General features: G+C 55.5%; 1 protein-coding gene across 3 annotated transcripts in view; it reads right to left on the reverse strand.

Annotated features, from left to right (window-relative positions):
- LOC101949741 (Fc receptor-like protein 5) overlaps positions 1-23,153 on the reverse strand; it is a 166,266-nt gene that overhangs the window by 30,526 nt on the left and 112,587 nt on the right. The window contains exons 1-6 of one of the 3 annotated variants that reach the window (XM_065565359.1): positions 16,790-16,888; positions 16,620-16,658; positions 13,023-13,316; positions 7,854-8,150; positions 1,987-2,280; positions 27-320 (exon numbers count right to left, since the gene is read on the reverse strand). In XM_065565359.1, coding sequence (XP_065421431.1) covers positions 27-320; positions 1,987-2,280; positions 7,854-8,150; positions 13,023-13,316; positions 16,620-16,658; positions 16,790-16,814 — 1,243 coding nt within the window. In that variant the 5' untranslated portion in view covers positions 16,815-16,888. Of the gene's footprint in view, positions 1-26; positions 321-1,986; positions 2,281-7,853; positions 8,151-13,022; positions 13,317-16,619; positions 16,659-16,789; positions 16,963-23,153 lie in introns of those variants that run through there. The other 2 variants (XM_065565361.1, XM_065565360.1) reach the window with 2 other exon arrangements.

Genomic DNA, 23,153 nt, shown 5'->3' on the forward strand with positions numbered 1-23,153 from the left:
GAAGCTGGAGAAAGCACAGCACTCACCTCTCACAGAGATGGAGACCGGGGCACTATTCACAGATGGGATCTCCCTTCCGGATGGGTGTATCCAGTACAAGCAGGTGTACGACCCGGAGTCCTCTGGCTTCAATTTAAAGTTTGGGGCCCAGGAGTTGGATAAGACATCAGGTGAGATGTTGCTTCCCCTGTACTTGTAGAACTGAAATCTTGTAACTGCCTCATCTCCACGGGGAGGCGAACACGTGAGCCGAACAGACTCCCCGGTGAGGTACAGCTGGTGCGGGGGGCTCAGGGAGAAAGTGGGGGCTGCCGGGGTGTCTGGAAAAAACAACGGGTGAGATTTCACTGCAGGAGAAGGGGCTCAGAGCCAGGAGAAGGAGATGCCGGGGAGAAGGTTGTTACTGGCTGACAGTAGTGGGGGGAGGGGATACCCATAGAGGAATCGTTGCTCCCTTGCAATCCCACTGTACCCCAAACTAGCATCACACCACACCCCAATATTACACTGCACCCCAACATAGAACCACGCTGCACCCTCGCATCTACCACAACCCAATAGAAGAGGAAATTTCAGCCCTAGACACCTTCAGACTGCACCCAGTACGGAATCGACCTGCATCCCGATGTACCCGTCAGGTTATTCACCCCATTTTCTCCATTCTGGGAGCAGAGGCAGAAGAGGGGGGAGAACCCGTCAGCCGACCATCAGACCTGCCTAGCAGTAGCTAGAAAGTACTGCACAGAAATGAGGAAGCCAGTGTGGATGTGGGGAAGGGAGGAGAAAGCTTTTCCACCCACCATGTTTCCTCTCACTGCTCCCCTGTATCTCACTGAGCCCCAACCCTGCACAGTGCCCACATGTTTCCCAGCAGGAGGCAGGGACACTCTGTGTGGGATCCGCTGGCTGGACTGGGTTGCCCAGTGCACAGCAGGGGTACGGGACGGGTAGTCTCTGTCTCAGCTGTGAGCATCAGGCGGTCACTCCACTGGGACCCTGCTTTGAGAGAAGAATATGCATCCTATGGTGCGTTCACCCCCGAATGCCGAGCACCTCAGGGTAGCACCCTCCCCTCCGATACACAAAGACAGCAGAGGATGCTGGCGTACTGGTGCCAGCAGGGGGCCAGGGTAACATGACATTAACCAATCCCTGCCTGATAGAAATCATGACTGAGGAATCCAGGCAGCTGCAGGGATGAAGATTCACAGTGGGTGGCCCTGACACTGCCCAGCCAGGTCTCCAGCGCTGTGAGCTTCCTCCGAGCAGTGCCCACCTGGAACCCCAGGGCTGGAGCTACCCCACTGTAGTGCCCTCTCAGTGCCCATTCTTTGTTGATCAGGTGGGACCCCTGTGCCCACCACAGAGTGTCTGAGATGCAGGGAGTGGCCCTGACTAGAGGCAGGGAGTAAAGCTGAGGTGTTGGGGTATGTGACTCCCTGTCAATTTTCTATGAATATGGTGCATGCCTCAGTTTCCCCTATGTACTGCATGGGGAATGTTTACTCTTTTAAGAGACCCAGATATTGGGTGTGGCTGATGCGGACTGACCCAGATGGACTTTGCTGTAACATTCTGTTCTCTACCGTAACTAAGGACTTTTTACGCTGGTTCCAAAATAGCCAATAAACCTCCTGCTGTTACCGCACTCGCTGAGAGTCACTGCAGTTTAAGGAAGGTGGGGGCGCGTTGCTCCCTTTGGGTGTGCAAGTGTCTGTCTCAGGTGTGCAATGAGGTGGTGTCGCTGCGGGGAGCTCGAGGCGTGACCCAGGGGTGCTGAAGGCTCCAAGGTTCAGTCCCAGGAGGTGCTGCAGCCAAATGGCCCCTAGTGAGACTGTGACCCTACAGGGGCTGACACATGGAAGGGGCCGTCCCAGGCACGGCTCCAGAGCGGCTCTAGAGCACCGCACCTGAGGCTCTGTCACAGGGTGGGCGTCAGATCCCTAGAGACTCTCCCATCAAACAGCAGGAAAACCAGGGGTTCACCTGTCACTGGGATGGAGACGGAGTTGCTGTTCCCAGATGAGATCTCTCGATTGGATTCCCATCTCCAGTATGCACAGGTGTATGTCCCAGCATTTCCCTTCTCAGCTGTGAGCTCCAGCCGGGCGACTTCATTCCGGTGTTGGACTGTGCTGGGGTCCTGCTGCCCTTGATAGAAGAATCTGTATCTCCAATCCAGCTCACTCCCTGGAGCCGAGCACGTGAGGGTAACCCGCTCCCCTGGGAGATACACTGTGTACCAGGGGTCCCGAGAGAGCGTGGGGGCCGGCGGGGGATCTAGAACAGAGGCAGAGGGGTCAGTGCAGAGGGAGAGGCCATGATGGAATAAGGAGAAGGGAGAAAGGGGAAGAGATGAGTCCTGGAGAGCCAGCCTCATCTCACTACCCAACACCCACCCCCCATGGTAAATACACCATGGCAAATGAACCACAGCCCATCTCTCTCTCTCTCTCTCTCTCTCTCTCTCTCTCTCTCTCTCTCTCTCTCCAGGATCTTTTCATAGATCCCAAGACCAGAAGGGACCATTGTGATCACGGAGTCCGACTTCGTGTGTCACCCAGGCCCCAGGACTTCCTTGAACTGATTCCTCTGTGACCTGAAACAGATCTGAGAGAAACATTCAGGCTTGATTCAGAAATCGCCAGTGCTGGAGAATCCACCTTGACCCTGGGGAATTGTCCCAGTGGTGAATTCCCCTCACTGCTAAAATCTGCGCCTTACTGCCAGTCTGAATTTGTCTAGTTTCAGCTCCCTGCCTTTGGGTTGTGTTTGATCTTTGTCTGTTCAATTGAAGAGCCGTCGATTATCAAATTTCTGTTCCCCAGATAGGAACCTTCTCATTGTTACGTTAAACAGCTCGAGCTCCTGGAGTCTCTCACTCTAAGGCAGGTTTTGCAACCGTTTAATCAGAATCCTAACCCTGCCCTGCCCCCGCTCCAATTTATCACCATCCTTGAATTGTCGAGACCAGAACTGGAGGCAGGATTCCAGCAGCGGTCGGCCCAGGGCCAAATCCAGGGATAAGATGGCTCCTCTCACCCTGGCATCTTTGTATGCCATGGACATTTTGCATGTGCTATCACCCCACCCCGGAAAGGCAAGAAGGAGGAGGAATTATCCCCATTCTAATTGGGGAAACTGAGGCCAAGAGTTCATCAGGTGCTTAAAAGAGTTAGGCCCCCAAGAAATTTCAATGGGATTTTGGCACCAAACACCATTGGTCTCCTTGGAGATCCCCAAGGGAAGTGACTGGTCCAAGGTCACAGGGAGAGTCTGTGGCAGGCTGGGAACTGGACCCTCTCCAAGTCCCAGCGCACTGTCCAATTGTCAAGGCACATCTGGCTCAGGGCTTCCTACAATGTCTGCCATGGCACTACCTAGCAGTATAAATCAGATCCCGGCACACTGAGACCCAGTTCAGTGCCCAAATCACACATCCAATCTGCCACCGCTGGGGTTTCTCAGTTGCAGATGGCTGTGGTGTCTAGGTGGGTGACCAGCTCCCGGTTGCTCTAGGAAATAAACCCTGGTGTAGATTTTGCCAGGGAGAAGTGGCTGAGGACCAGGGATGGGGAGAGCGTTTGATGGTCCTTGTACAGCCATCAAGATTTCCACATTCTCTCTCCAGATGTAACTGGGCAGAAGGTGGAAACCTGAGGCTGGGGGCCGGCAGGGAGTCTGGAGTAGAGGCACAGGAGAGACCCCCATGGAGTGAGGGTGTCGCGGGGTGGCCACCCCGCTCCAGCCCTGAAGGGGTTAAAGCCGCCCTGGAGAGGGCTGTGCCTGGAAAAAGCTAGGCTGATTGGAGAAGCAGCCACAGCTGAGGCCATGCCCCACCAGGCCACAGCTGGCCCTAGAAGAGGGCTGAGGGCCAGAGGCTGTAGGAGAGACTCTCTCTCTAGAAGCTAGAGAGTGAAGGACCTGGCTGCTGGGAGCTGAGGTGGGTACCTAGGGTGGAGCTGTGCTGGGGAAGGCAGAGGGAGCTGGGGAGCTCCAGCCTAGCTAAGCCCAGGCTGAGTTAAGGGCCCACAACAAGGGCACTGGGGCTGCAGAGGGGCTGCCCAGGAATAGGCAGACGCCGCTGGTCCAACCCCCCTGGCCGATGATGAGTGGGTTACAGACGGTGTCTGCCCCAGGGAGCGGGGGCTAAATGGAGACTGGCAGTAGCCACTGAGGCAAGGTGGGGATAGGGGTTTGGGGGGTTCCCCTGGGAGGGGAGTTTGTGGGTTGCTGCTAAGGGGCAGAACCCTGATGTAAAGGACACTGGGGTCTGGGAGGGACATGGGGTCCAGTGGCAGGTGAGACACCGGCCTGCAGAGGCTGCTCCAGAGGCTGGAAGAGCTAATTCCCGAGATGACCGGCAAGAGGTGCCGCAAGGGTGAGTCTCACTTTGCTACAGAGGGGAAGAGCAGGTGGGGGAACAAGGCCCAAACCCAGGGCCTCACTTGATGGCTGATATACATGGGGGAGCTCTCCAGTAAACTTGTGGGAGCGGTGTCCCCTCCCCAGTACCTGCTGGGCCCAGCACAGCCTGGCTCTATCCTTTCCCAGTATCTGAGCTCCAACCCTCACCCACTTGGACGGGGGAGGGGGACAACTGTGAGAGGATCCCACCAAGAAATGAGCCACCTCTGGTCCCTGCTGGACTCTCCCCTCTTGCCTGGTGGGTGCTGGAGTCTCAGCCAGTAACACGCTCACCCTAGGAAGTTGTGGGGCTGGGCTCTCACTACCCCACACTCTCCATGCTGGAGAAGTGGGGTGCAGAAAGTGTGTTGGAGGGGGGAAGGGTTGCTGATGCAAATGGTTCAACCCCAAGACCCCCATTTCCATCAGGGTATGTTCTGCACTCTGGGGGCAGAGGCAGAAGAGGGAGGAGAACCCATCAGCGGACCATCAGACCTGCCTAGCAGTAGCTAGAAAGTACTGCACAGAAATGAGGAAGCCAGTGTTGATGTGGGGAAGGGAGGGGGGAGTTTTTTCACCCACCGCGTTTCCTCTCACTGCTCCCCTGTATCTCGCTGAGCCCCAACCCTGCACAGTGCCCACATGTTTGCCAGCAGGAGGCAGGGATACTCTGTGTGGGATCCGCTGCCTGGACTGGGTTGCCCAGTGCACAGCAGGGATACGGGATGGGTTGTCTCTGCCTCAGCTGTGAGCATCAGCTGGTCACTCCATTGGGACCAGGGAATTCTTAGGAGACCAAATCCCTGCTTTAAGAGAAGAATTTGTATCCTATGGTGCCTGAAAGCTGAGCACCCCAGGTTAGCACCTTCCCCTCTGATACACGAAGGCAGCAGAGGATCCTGGCGTACTGGTGCCAGCAGGGGGTCAGGGTAACATGACAGGAACCAATCCCTGCCTGATACAAATCATGACTGAGGAATCCAGGCAGCTGCAGGGATGAAGATTCACAGTGGGTTGCCCTGACAGTGCCCAGCCAGGTCTCCAGCGCTGTGAGCTTCCCCCGAGCAGTGCCCACCTGGGACCCCAGTGCTGGAGCTACCACACAGCAGTGCCCTCTCAGTGCCCATTCTTTGTTGATCAGGTGGGATCCCTGTGCCCACCACAGTGTCTGAGATGCAGGGAGTGGCCCTGACTAGAGGCAGGGAGTAAAGCTGAGACGTTGGAATGTGTCACCATATGGCAATTTTCTATTAATAGAAATAGGTGCATGCCTCTGTTTCCCCTATGTGCTGCATGGCTAACGAGGTGGTGGGAAAAGATTGTTTCCTCTTTACAGAGACCCAGATATCCGGTGTGGCTGATGCCTAGGGGAATTGGGGCATGGGGACCATGCACATGAAGAGCCCCGGAAGACAATGGCCACTCGAATTGCCTGGACACTTCATGTCTAGCAGCTAACGACCATGGATGGCCCACCCTCTGCAGGAAGGCAGTGGGCTGTGTCCAGCTGGAGAACAAAGGGCTAAGGAGAAAGGTCAGGTCACAATGCTTCCCTGGTAACAAGAACAAAGGACTGAGGAGGGGCAAGGTGGGGTTGCTAAGTGTGGGCTGCTGGAAGCAGAAGACGCTCAGGGACTGAGACTACGGAGGGGTGTGATGCTATGAGTGTAATATAATATCTCATTGAAAGGTGACAGGGCCAGAAAGAGTTAATTACCTCCCAGACTGACCTGACCCATGGCCGAACTTTAGTGACTGGTTAGGAAGATATGTAAATGACCAGAGCTTTGAAATGCAAGTCTGCATTGTTAGAGGTAAAAGGGGAGATGTTTGCTTACATCACAAGCCCTGAGCAAACAAGTCTTCTCTATTGCTATAGCTTTGATTCAAAGATCAAAAAAGGAGCATCAGTATTTAGGAAGACACTTGAGGGAAATAGTATTATTGTCTCTATAGCCTTGGCTACACTGGCGCTGTACAGCGCTGCAAGTTGCTGCGCTCAGGGGTGTGAAAATGCCCCCCCCACCCCCGAGCGCAGCGAGTACCGCGCTGTAAAGCGCCAGTGTGATCACAGCCTGCAGCGCTGCACGCTCGCTTGCAGCACTGCAAGCTATTCCCCTCGGAGAGGTGGAGGACAGACAGCGCTGCGAGAGCTCTCTCGCAGCGCTGGCGGCGCAACTACACTCGCGCTTCACAGTGCTGCCGCGGCAGCGCAGTGAAGTCCCAAGTGTAGCCAAGGCCTATGTCTCCTTGAAGGTTGTGGTAACCTGGATCTGAACTGTTCAATGGATAAATTACCCTGTGCTAATTGCCAGGATGTTTAGAAGAAGGAAAGCTGAGTTTTCTCAGGCCAAAAGGCTGCTGGAAATGTATAAAAACCTTGGGACACGATCCTTCTGCATCTCAGAGCTGCTCTGGGTTTCAAGAGGAGGAAACCTTAAGCCATAAGGATTGAGATCCCCAGTCACTGACTGGAGCCACCCTGAATGTGGACATTGGACTATAACCTATGGACGATATCAAAAAGGACTTTTGGCAATTACAAGCTCATCTCTGCTGTGTATCTGACCTCAAGAATTGAATTCACGTCTGTCTGTATATTGATCTTTTAACCAACTCTCTCTCTTTTCTTTTTTAATAAATTTTAGTTAGTTAATAAGAATTGGCTAAGATCTAAATTATAATTGGACCTGGGTATGGGGCTGATCCTTTGGGATTGGAAGAACCTTTTCTTTTATATGATCATCATCATATCTGACAGGTGTGTCTGGATGGAGGCCTGAGGCTGGGTACTTTAAGGGAACTGCGTTGTATGGACTTCTGAGTAACCAGTGAGGTACTATAGAAGCTGTTTTTTGCTGGTTGGTAAATCTAACTATTGGAATATCCACCAGCGTTTGGGGTTTGTCTGCCCCGTTTTGTTTGCAGTTCACCCTAATTGAGTGACCTCAGTTGGCTCCAACAGGCAGCACCGTCACAAGGGTTCAGAGGACTATGGACTCCGGACTGACCCAGATGGACTTTGCTGTAACTTTCTGTTCTCTACGGTAACTAAGGACTTTCTACGCTGGTTCCGAAATAGCCAATAAACCTCCTGCTGTTACCGCACTCGCTGAGAGTCACTGCAGTTTAAGGAAGGTGGGGGCGCGTTGCTCCCTTTGAGTGTGCAAGTGTCTGTCTCAGGTGTGCAATGAGATGGTGTTGCTGCGGGGAGCTCGAGGCGTGACCCAGGGATGCTGAAGGCTCCAAGGTTCGGTCCCAGGAGGTGCTGCAGCCAAATGGTCCCTAGTGAGACTGTGACCCTACGGGGGCTGACACATGGAAGGGGCCCTCCCAAGGACTGCTCCAGAGCGGCTCTAGAGCACTGCACCTGAGGCTCTGTCACAGGGTGGGCTTCAGATCCCTAGAGACTCTCCCATCAAACAGCAGGAAAAACAGGGGCTCACCTGTCACTGTGATGGAGACAGAGCTGCTGTTCCATGATGAGATCTCTCGATTGGATTCCCATCTCCAGTACGCACAGGTGTATGTCCCAGCATTTCCCTTCTCAGCTGTGAGCTCCAGCCAGGCGCCTTCATTCGGGTGTTGGACTACGCTGGGGTCCTGCTGCCCTTTTTGATAGGAGAATCTATATCCCGAAACCAGCTCACCCCTAGGAGCCGAGCACGTGAGGGTAACCTGCTCCCCTGGGAGATACACTGTGTACCTGGTGTCCAGAGAGAGAGTGGGGGCCAGCAGGTGATCTAGAACAGAGGCAGAGGGGTCAGTACATAGAAAGAAGCCATGATGGGATGAGGAGAAGGGAGAAAGGAGAAGAGATGAGTCCTGAAGAGCCAGCCTCATCTCACTGCCCAGCACCCACCCCCAATACTGGTAAATACACCATGGCAAATGAACCACAGCCTGTGTCTCTCTCTCTCTCCCCCTCCCTATGAGATCTTTTCATAGATCTCAAGGCCAGAAGGGACCATTGTGATCATGGAGTCCAACCTCCTGTGTTACCCAGGCCCAGGGCCAGCTCTAGGATTTTTGCCACCCTAAGCAAAAACAGGTTTGGCCGCCCCCCGTTTTTTTCTTACCCCACCCCTGGCCCCGCCTCAACTCTGCCCCTTCCCCAAATCCCCAGCCCTGCCTCCTCCCCTCAAGCCTAGGAGGGAGGGAGGGAGAGGGAGAAGCAGCGTGCGCGCCGCGGCCACTTGGGGTCTCCCCCTCCCTCCCAGGCTCTCAAACCTGGGAGGGAGGGGGAGCAGCAGCGCGCAAATCAGCTGTTTTGCACACCGCGGCCATTCAGGATCTCCCCCTCCCTCCCAGGTTTGAGAGCCTGGGAGGGAGGGCGAGCAGCGGCACGCGAATCATCTGTTTCGCGCTCCAGGGCGCGCGAGCGGCAGCAGCGGAGGTGAAATAGAGCGGCCAGGGCACATTTTTAGGGGCGGCATGGCCGGCGCCAGAATGCCGCCCCTAGAAATGTGCCACCCCAAGCACCAGATTGTTTTGCTGGTGCCTAGAGCCGGCCCTGCCCAGGCCCTAGGACTTCCCTGAATTGATTCCTCTGTGACCTAAAGCAGATCTCTGAGAGAAACATTCAGGCTTGATTTAGAAATCGCCAGCAATTGAGAATCCACCTTGACCCTGGGGAAATTGTCCCAGTGGTGAATTCCCCTCACGGTTAAAATCTGCACCTTATTGCCAGTCTGCATTTGTCTAGCTTCAGCTCCCAGCCTTTGGATTGTGTTTGATCTTTGTCGGTTCAATTGAAGAGCCGTCGATTATCACATTTCTGTTCCCCAGATAGGAATCTTCTCGTTGATCCACTAAACAGCTCGAGCTCCTGGAGTCTCTCACTCTAGGCAGGTTTTGCAACCGTTTAATCAGGACCCTAACCCTGCCCTGCCCCCGCTCCAATTTATCTCCATCCTTGAATGGTGGAGACCAGAACTGGATGCCGGATTCCAACAGCGGTCGCCCCAGGGCCAAATCCAGGGGTAAGATGGCTCCTCTCACCCTGGCATCTTTGTATGCCATGGACATTCGTGCATGTGCCATCATCCCACCCCTGAGAGGCAAGAAGGAGGAATTATCCCCATTCTAATTGGGGGAACTGAGGCCCAGAGTGCATCAGGCGCTTAAAAGAGTTAGGCCCCCAACAAATTTCAATGGGATTTTGGCACCAAACAACATTGGTCTCCTTGTAGATCCCCAAGGGACGTGACTGGTCCAAGGTCACGGGGAGAGTCTGTGGCAGGCTGGGAACCGGACCCTCTCCAAGCCCCAGGGCACTGTCGAATTGTCAAGGCACATCTGGCTCAGGGCTTCCCATAATGTCTGCCATGGCACTACCTAGGGTGACCGGACAGCAAATGGGAAAAATCTGGATGGGGTTGGGGGGGGTAATAGGAGCCTCTATAAGAAAAAGACCCAAAAATCAGGACTGTCCCTATAAAATCTGACATCTGGTCACCCTAGCACTACCTAAGAGTATAAACTGGACCCAGACCCACTGAGACCCAGTTCCGTGTCCAAACCACTCATCCAATCTGTCACCGCTGGGGTTTCTCGGTTGCCGATCACTGTGGTGTCTATTTGGGTGACCAGCTCCTGGCTGCTCTAGGAAATAAACCCTGGTGTAGATTTTCTCAGGGAGAAGTGGCTGAGGAACGGGGATGGGGAGAGCGTTTGATAGTCCTTGTACAGCTACCAAGATCTCCACGTTCTCTCTCCAGATGTAAGTGGGCAGAAGGTGGAAACCTGAGGCTGGGGGCCGGCAGTGAGTCTGGAATAGAGGCAGGGGAGAGACCCCCATGGAGTGAGGGTGTAGTGGGGTGGTCACCCCGCTCCAGCCCTGAAGGGCTTAAAGCTGCCCTGGAGAGGGCTGTGGCTGGAAAAAGCTAGGCTGATTGGAGAAGCAGCCACAGCTGAGGCCACGCCCCAACCAGGCCACAGCTGGCCCTACACGAGGGCTGAGGGCCAGAAATTGTAGGAGAGACTCTCTCTCTAGAAGCTAGAGAGTGAAGGACCTGGCTGTTGGGAGCTGAGGTGGGTACCTAGGGTGGAGCAGTGCTGGGGAAGGCAGAGGGAGCTGGGGATTTCCAGCCTAGCTAAGCCCCAGGCTGAGTTAAGGGCCCACAACAAGGGCACTAGGGCTACAGAGGGGCTGCCCAGGAATAGGCAGACGCAGCTGGTCCAACCCCCCTTGCCGATGAGTGGATAACAGATGGCGTCTGCCCCAGGGAGCGGGGGCTAGATGGAGACTGGCAGTAGCTACTGAGGCAAGGTGGGGATAGGGGTTTGGGGGTTCCCCTGGGAGGGGAGTTTGTGGGTTGCTGGTAGGGGGCAGAACCCTGATGTAAAGGACACTGGGGTGTGGGAGGGACATGGGGTCCAGTGGCAGGTGAGACACCGGCCTGCAGAGGGTGCTCCAGAGGCCGGAAGAGCTAATTCCCAAGATGACCAGCAAGAGGCACCACAGGGGTGAGTCTCACTTCGCTACAGAGGGGAAGAGCAGGTGGGGGAACAAGGCTCCAACCCAGGGCCTCATTTGATGGCAGATATACATGGGGGAGCTCTCCAGGAAACTTGTGGGAACAGCGCCCCCTCCCCAGTACCTGCTGGGCCCAGCACAGCCTGGCTAGATCCTCTCCCAGTATCTGAGCTCCAACTCCCACCCATTTGGATGGGAGAGGGGAGGGGGACAACTGTGAGGGGATCCCACCAAGAAATGAGCCACCTCCGGTCCCCACTGCACTCTCCCCTCCTGCCTGGTGGGTGCTGGAGACTCAGCCAGTAACACCCTCACCCTAGGGAGTTGTGGGGCTGGGCTCTCACTACCCCACACTCTCCATGCTGGAGAAGTGGGGTGCAGAAAGTGCGTTGGAGGGGGGAAGGGTTGCTGATGCAAATGGTTCAACTCCAAGACCCCCATTTCCATCAGGGTATTCACCCCATGTTCTGCCACTGCCCCCAGAATGCAGAAGAGGGGGGAGAACCCGTCAGCCGGCCATCAGACCTGCCTAGCCGTAGCTAGAAAGTACTGCATAGAAATGAGGAAGCCAGTGTGGATGTGGGGAAGGGAGGGGGGAGTTTTTCCACCCACCGCGTTTCCTCTCACTGCTCCCCTGGATCTCGCTGAGCCCCAACCCTGCACAGTGCCCACATGTTTCCCAGCAGGAGGCAGGAACACACTGTGTGGGATCTGCTGGCTGGACTGGGTTGCCCAGTGCAGAGCAGGGGTACGGGACGGGTGGTCTCTGCCTCAGCTGTGAGCATCAGCCGGTCACTCCACTGGGACCAGGGACCTCTTCAGAGACCAAATCCCTGCTCTGAGAGAAGAATTTGTATCCTATGGTGCTTTCACCCCCGAATGCCGAGCACCCCAGGGTAGCACCTTCCCCTCTGATACACGAAGTCAGGAGAGGATCCTGGCATATTGGTGCCAGCAGGGGGTCAGGGTAACATGACAGTAACCAATCCCTGCCTGATAGAAATCAGGACAGAGGAATCCAGGCAGCTGCAGGGATGAAGATTCACAGTGGGTGGCCCGACAGTGCCCAGCCAGGTCTCCAGCGCTGTGAGCTTCCCTCGAGCAGTGCCCACCTGGGACCCCAGTACTGGAGCTACCCCACAGCAGTGCCCTCTCAGTGCCCATTCTTTGCTGATCAGGTGGGACCCTCATGCCCACCACAGTGTCTGAGATGCAGGGAGTGGCCCAGACTAGAGGCAGCAAATAAAGCTGAGATATTGGGTTGTGTCACCATATGGCAATTTTCTATTAATTGGGTGCATGCCTCAGTTTCCCCTATGTGCTGCATGGCTAATGAGGTGGTGGGAAAAGATTGTTTACTCTTTGCAGAGACCCAGATATTGGGTGTGGCTGATGGCTAGCAGCCTCGGGCCCCATGCCCATGAAGAGCCCCAGAAGACAATGGCCACTCCAATTTTCTTGTCATTTCATGTCTAGCAGCTAACTACCATGGATGGCCCCACCTCTGCAAGACGGCAGTGGGCTGTGACCAGCTGGAGAACAAAGGGCTAAGGAGAAGGGGCAGGTGACAAGGTTTCCCCGGTAACAAGAACAAAGGACTGAGGAGGGGCCAGGTGGGGTTGCTAAGTGTGGGCTACGGGAAACAGAAGATGCTCAGGGGCTGGGCCTACAGAGGGGTCAGGACTCTGGACTCCGGACTGACCCAGATGGACTTTGCTGTAACTTTCTGTTCTCGACGGTAACTAAGGACTTCCTACGCTGGTTCCGAAATAGCCAATAAACCTCCTGCTGTTACTGCACTCGCTGAGAGTCACTGCAGTTTAAGGAAGGTGGGGGCGCGTTGCTCCCTTTGGGTGTGCAAGTGTCTGTCTCAGGTGTGCAATGAGGTGGTGTCGCTGCGGGGAGCTCGAGGCGTGACCCAGGGGTGCTGAAGGCTCCAAGGTTCAGTCCCAGGAGGTGCTGCACCCAGATGGCCCCTAGTGAGACTGTGACCCTACGGGGGCTGACGCATGGAAGGGGCCCTCCCAGGGACTGCTCCAGAGTGGCTCTAGAGCACCGCACCTGAGGCTCTGTCACAAGGTGGGCTTCAGATCACTGGAGACTCTCCCATCAAACAGCAGGAAAAACAGGGGCTCACCTGTCACTGGGATGGAGACGGAGCTGCTGTTCCTAGATGAGATCTCTCGATTGGATTCCTGTCTCCAGTACGCACAGGTGTAGTTCCCAGCATTTCCCTTCTCAGCTGCGAGCTCCAGCCGGGCGCTGTTATTCGGGTGTAGGACTGCGCTGGGATCTTGCTGCCCTTGATAGAAGAATCTGTATCCTGAAACCTGCTCACTCCCAGGAGCCGAACACGTGAGGGTAACCCGCTCCCCTGGGAGATACACTGCATACCCGGGGTCCTGAGAGAGCGTGGGAGCCGATGGGCGATCTAAAACAGAGGCAGAGGGGTCAGTGCAGAGGGAGAGGCCATGATGGAATAAGGAGGAGGGGGAAGAGATGAATCCTGGAGAGACATGATTGCAAACCAGCCTCATCTCACTCCCCAGCACCCACCCCCCACGCTGTAAAATACACCACGGCAAATAAAACACGGCTCCTCTCTCTCTCTCCCCCCCTATGGGATCTTTTCATAGACCCCAAGGCCAGAAGTGACCATTGTGATCATGGACTCCGACCTCCTGTGTCACCCAGGCCCTAGGACTTCCCTGAACTGGTTCCTCTGTGAACTAGGGCAGATCTCTGAAAGAAACATTCAGGTTTGATTCAGAAATCGCCAGTGCTGGAGAATCCACCTTGACCCCGGGGAAATTGTCCCAGTGGTGAATTCCCCTCACTGCTAAAATCTGCACCTTATTGCCAGTCTGAATTTGTCTAGCTTCAGCTCCCAGTCTTAGGGTTGTGTTTGATTTGTCAGTTCAATTGAAAAGCCGTCGATTATCAAATTTCTGTTCCCCAGATACGAACCTTCTTGTTGTTAGGCTAAACAGCTTTGGGTCCTGGAGTCTCTCACTCTAAGGCAGGTTTTGCAACTTTTAATCAGAATCCAAGCCCTGCCTTGCCCCCTCTCCAATTGATCACCATCCTTGAATGGTGGAGATCAGAACTGGACGCAGGATTCCAGCAGCGGTCGCCCCAGGGCCAAATCAAGGGGTAAGATGGCTCCTCTCATCCTGCCATCTTTGTATGTCATGGACATTCGTGCATGTGCCATCACCCCACCCCTGAGGCAAGAAGGAAGAATTATCCCCCTTCTAAGTGGGGGAACTGAGGCCCAGAGTGCATCAAGCACTTAAAAGAGCTAGGCCCTAACAAATTTCAATGGGATTTTGGCACCAAACATCATTGGTCTCCTTGTAGATCCCCAAGGGAAGTGACTGGCCCAAGATCACTGGGAGAGTCTGTGGCAGGACTGGGACTGGACCCTCTCCAAGTCCCAGTGCACTGTCAAATTGTCAAGGCACATCTGGCTCAGGGCTTCCTATAATGTCTACCATGGCACTACCTAGCAGTATAAATTGGACCCAGACCCAGTTCAGTGTCCAAACCACACATCCAATCTGCCACCGCTGGGGTTTCTCGGTTGCCAATCGCTGTTGTGTCTAGGTGGGTGACCAACTCCCGGCTGCTCTAGGAAATAAACCCTTGTGGAGATTTTGCCAGGGAGAAGTGACTGAGGACCAGGGATGGGGAGAGCGTTTGATGGTCCTTGTACAGCCCCCAAGATCTCCACGTTCTCTCTCCAGCTGTAACTGGGCAGAAGGTGGAAAGCTGAGGCTGGGGGCCGGCAGGGAGTTTGGAATAGAGGCAGAGGAGAGACCCCCATGGAGTGAGGGTGTAGTGGGGTGGTCACCCCGCTCCAGCCCTGAAGGGCTTAAAGCAGCCCTGGAGAGGGCTGTGGCTGGAAAAAGCTAGGCTGATTGGAGAAGCAGCCACAGCTGAGGCCACGCCCCAACCAGGCCACAGCTGGCCCTATAAGAGGGCTGAGGGCCGGAGGCTGTAGGAGAGACTCTCTCTCCAGAAGCTAGAGAGCGAAGGACCTGGCTGCTGGGAGCTGAGGTGGGTACCTAGGGTGGAGCAGTGCTGGGGAAGGCAGAGGGAGCTGGGGAGCTCCAGCCTAGCTAAGTCCCAGGCTGAGTTAAGGGCCCACAACAAGGGCACTAGGGCTGTAGAGAGGCTGCCCAGGAATAGGCAGACGCAGCTGGTCCAACCCCCCTTGCGGATGAGGAGTGGGTTACAGATGGCGTCTGCCCCAGGGAGTGGGGGCTAGATGGAGACTAGCAGTAGCCACTGAGTCAAGGTGGGGATAGGGGTTTGGGGGTTTCCCTGGGAGGGGAGTTTGTGGGTTGCTGGTAGGGGGCAGAACCCTGATGTAAAGGACACTGGGGTCTGGGAGGGACATGGGGTCCAGTGGCAGGCGAGACACCAGGCTGCAGAGGATGCTCCAGAGGCTGGAAGAGCTAATTCCCGAGATGACCAGCAAGAGGCGCCGCAGGGGTGAGTCTCACTTCGCTACAGAGGGGAAGAGCAGGTGGGGGAACAAGGCCCCAATACAGGGCTTCAACCTAGTCCCACCTCCCTTTCTCCTGCCCCGACTGTGAAATAACCCACGGCAGATATACATGGGGGAGCTCTCCAGTAAACCAGTGGGGACAGAGCCCTCTTCCCAGTACCTGCTGGGCCCAGCACAGCATGGCTGGATCCTCTCCCAGTGGCTGAGCCCTACACCCACCCCAGCTGGGTGGGAGATGAGCCGGGGACAGCTGGGATTGGATACCACCGGAATGAGCAGCCTCCGGTCCCTGCTGGACTTTCCTCTCCTTCCCAAGGGGTGTTGGAGTCTCAGCCAGTAACACACTCATGCGAGGGAGCTCTGGGGCTGGGCTCTCACTGCCACACATTCTCCACACTGGGGGAGTGGGGTGCAGAGAGGGGGTTGAATGGGGCAGGGTTGTTGATGCAAATGGTTCAACCGAAGACCCTCATTCCCATCAGGGTATTCACCCCACATCCTCCATCTGGGGGAACGAAGTGTAAGTGGGGGGAGAACCCATCAGCCGACCTTCAGACCTGCCTAGCTGTAGCTAGAAGTCGTGAAAGAGAAATGAGGAAATTCAGGCGGATGTGGGGAAGGGAGGGGGGAGTTTTCCACCCACTGTGTTTTCTCTGGGGTCTCTGCAGAACCTGCTTTTAATGTCCCACTGGGCGGTGCTGGGTCTGTGCCCCCTGGCCCCGAGTCCACTGTGGGAGCCCAGAGCTGGGGTAGGGAGAGCTCCCACCTCCACACAGCCCCATCCCGCTGGAGCCCTGTCTGGGGGGGACTCAGTGTAACGGGGAGGTGGGTGCTCAGTCTCCATGACCCGTCCAGCCCTCGCTCTCTCTGCTGAGGCTGCCAATGAGGGGCTGGGTAGCTCCCATGGGCATCACGGCATCTTCTCCCCTATGGCCTGGGCTGGGACCCAGCAAAGGAAGGCATCAGCTGGGGACTCTCTTCCACCCCCACGGACATAGCTCCGGACCGGAGCTGCTGCTGCTGGGACAGGTTCCACAGGAGATGCCTGTGAATGGGGCGGCCTGACCCACCCAGCCAATGACACGGGCGCACCCAGGGATCCCCCCTTCCTTTGAATTCCACACATCACAGTGTGGGAGGAGGGCGATCCCCACCCCCCACTGCCTGAGACCTCCCCACCCCCACCGCGAGCATCTCAGCAAGGACAGGAGACGTTGTTACCTGCAGGGGTCACCGGCGTGGGGAGAATCAGGAGAGAGGCTGGAAGAAAAGAGAACAGAGGGAGTGAGAGATCTGGGGAGGGGATGTGGGGTGTATGAGGATGGAGGGATATGGGACGGGGGTATCACTGGACAGACACACAGGGATGGGGGCCGAAGGAGGTCCCTTACCCAGCAGAAGGAGAGTTAGCGCCATGCTCAGCTGGTACTTCTGTGCTCGGAGCTGGGTTCTCAGCTCAGCCACCGGCCCCGTCTGGGTGCAGGGAGGGGGATGGGCCCCTCCTCTCTGACGAAGGCAGAGGAAGTCAAAGCCTCAGGCGTGGTCACTGCTCAGATCAGGGACTGGAGAGACACTGGCGCCTGGTGCGTAGGGCGTGCGTAGGGGAGATGTCCATTTATCAGAGCTGACAATTGGTGTGGGGCAGCAGCCCCAGGTTACTGACACCCCCAGGGGTGAGCCAGGGATTCAGCTGGTGCAAAGGAACCTCAGATGAGTTACACTGGCTCACACCCGCTGGGATCTAGCTCTAATGACTCCAGTGGAGCTACGGCCCATTGACCCCAGCTGGGATCTGGCCCCATTCACTCAATGGAGCTACGGCCCATTGACACCCAGCGGGGATCTCGCTCATTCACAGCAAAGACTCGGAAACCAGCCCTCTGGTCCTGCTGTGGCCTTGGGTGTGTTTTGATCTAACATTTGGAGGTTCTGCTGCAGCGCAGGGAGCTTAGCACACACGGGGAGTGACGGGGCTGGGGAGGGTTTCCAGTCCCCAAACCCTGACCCCGTGTGATGGGTATTGACCCCACACTGTCACTGAGAGGGGTAACGGGAGCTGGAGGGCCCGGCCCAGTTGGAGATGGAGCCGAGCTGGGGAAGGGCTGGGCAGTGAGCAGAAAGGGAGGCAGCCCAGAGGAGATGTGGGGCTGTGGGGAGAAGCTCTCTCACCTCTCTGGTCGCTGGAGGCTGGAGTGAAGGTCCAGAGAGAAGCATCTGTGCAAACAGCCCAGGGAGGAGCTGGGGAAAGGACCAGGAGGGAAGCCAAGGTAGGAAGGAGTCCGTTTATTGATCGATCCCTCTGCCGCTATTGTAGTTAGCCAACCTTCCCCAGCAGTCTCTTGGGATCCCTTCTGCATAGTGTACCCACAGGGGAGCAGGTTCTCCTGAGGTGTGAGGCTCCTTGGTGTGAACTGGTGTTGGGGTACAGATCCTTCTAGCCAAATAGGCAGCAGCTCCCCAACATAGTCCCAAATGCAGGAGCCCGGATGGAGCTCATGGCAGAGAAGTGAAACGCTGGGTCATAAACCAGTGTGTACTGGAGATGGGAATCCAATGGAGACATCCAATCTAGAGACCGTGTCCCCATCTCCACCACACTGACAGGTGAACCCCCTTTTCCTCCAGTTTGAGAGAGTTGCTGGGAATCTGAAGCCCACCTGAACATCCCAGTTCCTCCCTCTGTTTCTAGTCAGTGCCACTCCCTGCATCTCCGATACTCTGTGGTGGGCTTAGGGATCCCATCCTCCCCCCAGCAAAGACTGCGCAACCACTAGGCACTTCTGTGGGGAAGCTCACAGTGCTGGGCTCAAAGCCTTCAGCAGGTCCAACGTTCAGGGCAGGCAGGATATAAGTAGCAAAGGCTCAGGAGGCCCTTGGGCAGGGGCTCAGCATCAAACTGTCTGGGAGGCTCAGGCCAGGGGCAGGGCAGTGAAGGTTCAGGGCTCAGGCCCTGCTGCAGAGCAGAGCATGGAACAGTCTGGGAGGCTCAGGGCTTGGGCTGGGCAGAGCAGTGGATAGTTTAACGTCCTGGCTCTGGCGGACGGGAGGCTAGCACAGGCCTCCTGGCCTTGGTGGGAGCTGCCCCCTCAGGGGTGGGGTTGTCAGCAGGGCATAGAGGAACTGGGGCCCACCTGACTCCACCATCTCCCAGCCTAGGCCCTAACGGTGGTGCAGTGCACTGCCACTGGGTCAGCAGGGAATCCAGCCGTAAGACGCTGACTGCGTTCACACTGCAATGCAGCCAGACTGGAGTCGCTATCGCTGAGCCACGTCCTCCCCTCCCTTCGGGGTGTCCCTGGGTGACCTCTGTCTCCTCGGGGGAGGGAGCCAGCAGCGGTCACAGCCACTTCTCAGTGTCTATGTCGGCTGGCGGCTCCAGCAGCTCTGGCCAGTCCCCAGCTCGGCGAGGCTCCCTTCAGTCTCCAGGCTCGGGAGTGGGCAGAAGGCGTCTGTCTCCTCTGGGGGCTGCAGATCAACTGAGCTCCAGGACCCGCCCTTTATACTTCCTGTCCCGCCTCCTAACTTCCGATGGGAGGGTCAGTCACAGCCTGACTCTGCCCATCTGGGCTCAGAGCCTGGTCCCTCCCGCTTTGGCTCAGTGGGAGGCCACTCCGCCTCAGCACACACCATAACTGGTGGTTGGTTCTAGAATTAGATTGCACCAAGCCAGTAACAAATGTGGACTCCTAGATCACTATACCAGCCTCGTCATGGAGTCACAGACAGTCCCCTTAGGTTCTCCAGTCTGTCTTGCCAGCCAGACAAGCTGGAATTAGTGGTAATGGTCACTTACACCAAAAATCACATCACATTTAGGTTGCTTCCTGGCCCAAGAGACCAGTCATTTACCTGAGATCAACTGGTAGCCTAGATCCTACACCAAAGACAACATCTGTAGCCAATCCTGTGATAAACTATCGAAAGGTTTATTAACTAGGCAAAATATTAAGAGTTCTCTGCAGGTTAATTTTTTTTTTTTTTTTTTTTGCTTTAACACACCAATGAGTTACCATCTAAATCCAAAGAGTGACAGATTTGTAGTGATCTGTCAATTCAAAGGGTCTTTCAGGGCAGTCCTAGAAGGCAGCCCTGGGGATCTCTGGCTTCAGTTCAGTGTCTCTGGCCCTTCTGAGTTCAAACAGTTGAAAAGATGCAATTTCTCCTTATCAGGGATTTTTATTCCCTTCTCCCAGAGTTCAAGAAGATGGGACGAGTTCCCATCCACATCTCCTCTTCATGGGTGGGGGGATGCAATCAATAAAGTGTTTTGTCCTCTCATGTTCCACAATGGTTTCCCTGGTGTCTGTGGGCCTACTTTTGCTGGGCAGGAAATGATACCTCCTTTGGCAAACCTGTTTTTCACACTTGGCCATGCTTGTCTCCAGACTGTGTGGGCATTTACAATTCCAGAGGAAACACTTAAATATCACCTTATAACCCCAGTTGCCAACTTTCATGTGGTAAATCACAATAAGCCCAAAATCAAGCTAATCCAATTTCAAAACAAGGCCAAAACAAGCCAATCCCTAAGAACCCCAACACTCTATGTGACTAGATCCCCCCGGCGTGCAGTCTGGGACTGTGGTGGGCCCACTGTGCGTCCCTGACTCTCTCCCCCCTTGACCCTGCTTGCCAGGAGCCCATCAAAAAAAAGAAGCAACAAGCTACAAGAAGTTACAAGACAAACAAGCTACAAGCCAAAAAATAGCCAACAAGCAACTCACAAGCCAATTAAGCCAAAAACAAGCCCAATTGCCGCGTTTTTTTTCTGTGGGTTTGGCATGTCTGCTTATAACATGGGATATGGATATTATCAGTGAGATTAATGAAGGCAGCAACATACAAGCATTTCGTAGAGTCTAAACACTAAAGATATTCTTAAAAGACTAATACAGTAACTCCTCGCTTCATGTGGTAATTATGTTCCTGAAAAATACTATTTTAAGTGAAATGATGTTAAGCGAATCCAATTTCCCCATAAGAATTAATGTAAATAAGGGGGATTTGGTTCCAGGGAATTTTTTTTTGCCAGACACAAGACAATATACATACACATACACAGTATAAGTGTTAAACAAACAATTGAATACTGTACACAGCAATGCTGATTGTGAAGCTTGGTTGAGGTGGTGGAGTCAGAGGGTGGGACATTTCCCAGGGAATGCCTTGCTGCTAAATGATGAACTAACACTCGGCTGAGCCCTCAAGGGTTAACACGTTGTTGTTAATGTGGCCTCACCCTCTACAGGGCAGCAGGGATGGAGGGAGGAGACACAATGGACACATGGCAGTGGCTGCAAACATTCCCTGTGGAAACTGAACATGATGATGAACCCAGGTTATCCCACTGGAGCGCACCACTCCCATGGGCACCAGGTTTGTACAATTTTTGGTGGTGCCCAGAACAGGTCTAAGCAGAGCCGTCCTGTCCCAGTCCCAGCGCACCCCGCTCCGCCCCGCTGGCTCCCGGCCTCACTCAGGGAAGGGGGTGGAAGCCGGAAAGAGGCAGGGCGGGGGCTTGGGGAAAGGGGTGGAATGGGGGCGGAGCAGGGGCAGGTTGGGGCTGGCTCGCTAGCTGCTGCCAGCACCAGGCTGCCCACTAACTCCCCAGACCACCCTGGATCCAGAGCCATCCTGTCCACAGGACAGACCGGGACAACTGCCCCGGGCCCCGCGCTTTGGGGGGCCCCGTGCTTCAGGAGGACATGGGGTCCAGGGCGGCCTGGGGGGGTTAGCGGACGGCCTGGGGCCAGCAGCAGGGAGTGACCTGGCCCCAGCCCGCCCCCATTCCACTCCTTCCCCCAAGCTCCCACCCCCACCTCTTTCCAGCTTCCGGCCCCTCCCCCGAGCGATGGCAGGAGCTGGTGGAGCAGAGTGGGGCGGGCTGGGGCCGGGTCGCTCGCTGCTGCCAGAGACAGGCCGCCCACTAGCCCCCCAGGCCTACCTGGACCCTGTGTCCCCCTGAAGCACGGGGCCCCTCAAAGCATGGTAAGCCCAAACATTGGTGGAGCTGGGCCCACATTCCTAAATATTGGTGTAGCACGGGCACCACAGGCCCATATAAGTCGCCGCCTATCACCACTGCCTCCACTTTCCAAAGTGTGTGTGTGTGTGTGTGTGTGTGTGTGTGTGTGTGTGTGTGTGTGTGTGTGTGTGTGTGTGTGTAAAAGACCGAGACGCACCTTCCACCTGTAAGCAGTGATGAGCTGCCAAAATCTTAATGACTGGTTCCCTACCGGGACTTTGGCGGAAAGTCCTTCTCTCGCTCCGGGTCTTCGGCAGCACTTTGGCGGCGGGTCCTTCAGTGCCGCTGAAGACCCAGAGCGAGTGAAGGACGCGCTGTCAAAGTGCCGACAATGACCCGGTAGGGAACTGGTTATTAAGTGCTGCCCAGTGAGTACAAGCCCCCCACCCTAACTGCCCCCCAGGGCCCCACTCACTATCCAACTCGCCCCGCTCCCTGTCCCCTGACTGCCCTGACCCCATCCACCACCACCCCGACAGACCCCCGAACTCCCACGCCTACCCAGCTTTGTGGTGATGGGGTACAGGAGTGGGGGGCAGGAGCGGGGGGAGGGGTACACCCTGACATCAGCACCCCTCTTCCCCCCCTCCCAGCAAGCAGGAGGCTCCTGGGAGCAGCCCCAAGGCAGAGGGCTGGAGCAGCACAGGGCATTGAGGGGAGGGACACCTGAACTGCCGGCGATTGATAGCCTGCTGGGCGGCTGCCGCACAGGGAACTTAGGGGAGCTGCCGGGGGGGGCTGCCGGCCCACTCTGGTTCCAAGCCCCCACCAGCTCCAACGGCTGCTCTTCCTGCAAGCAGTGGATGAAGCGGGCAGCTGCCAAACAGCGTCAGAAGGGAGCATTGCACAAGGTGCGTTTCTCTGTGCAGCGCTGTATGAGGGATTGATTGATTGTCTTCCATCAAACGTCAGCTGAGCTGCTTATTGGACATCCTGCGCTCATCAATGGAACATGCACCAATGGACATTGGGAAGCCCATCGATATTTCTTTAGAACTCCATCTTCTTCTTCTACTTTGTCTTCTCATTGAAAGGTAAATACCACATTTGCGAAGCATATTTTCGATTTGGTTTCCATACCCACACCGTGTATGGTGCTTTGTGGTTGTTAATGGTTTAAAACTATTTACACTGATTACTACAGAATAGGGGTTTTTTTTGGCTAGACAATATCGTAGGAGCAGGTGGGAACTCACAACCCCTCACCCCTTTTCACACACCTCTTTGCTTCCTCCTGCAGTAGCAGATGAGAGCAGCCAGGCCTCCAACCAGAAGCAAGACGCTGCCTGTTGTCAGCAGAATATCAGGGGTATTGTGTGAGGCTGTTTATGCAAGAGACAAAGAAAAGAGAGGGGAGGGGACATGAGAACAGCCAGGCAGCCCTGGGACAAGGTCTGGGTCCCACAGAGGAATCTGCACTTGCAACAAATTTGCTGTGACAACCCTTTACCGTGTCTATGGCACGTTCTGTCTGTAACAGCCTGTTTCTTGTTCCAAAGAGGGGAAGGATGGTCCAGTGGTTATGGGGCTGGCCTGGGGCATTGGCTATCGGGGTTGGATTCCCTGTTGTACCTCAGGCCCCTTGTGGGACTTACCCTCTCTTTGCCTCCATTCCCCATCTCTACAATGGGCATGGAGGAGCTATATTCTTTAACGAATTGTAAGCCACTCAGATACTTGGGCCATCGAAGTATCATAGATAGAAAGGGCCTGGGGAAGAAAGGAAATTT

The sequence above is a fragment of the Chrysemys picta genome, chromosome 13 (genome assembly GCF_011386835.1).
Source record: "Chrysemys picta bellii isolate R12L10 chromosome 13, ASM1138683v2, whole genome shotgun sequence".
Classification (NCBI taxonomy): Eukaryota; Metazoa; Chordata; order Testudines; family Emydidae; genus Chrysemys; species Chrysemys picta.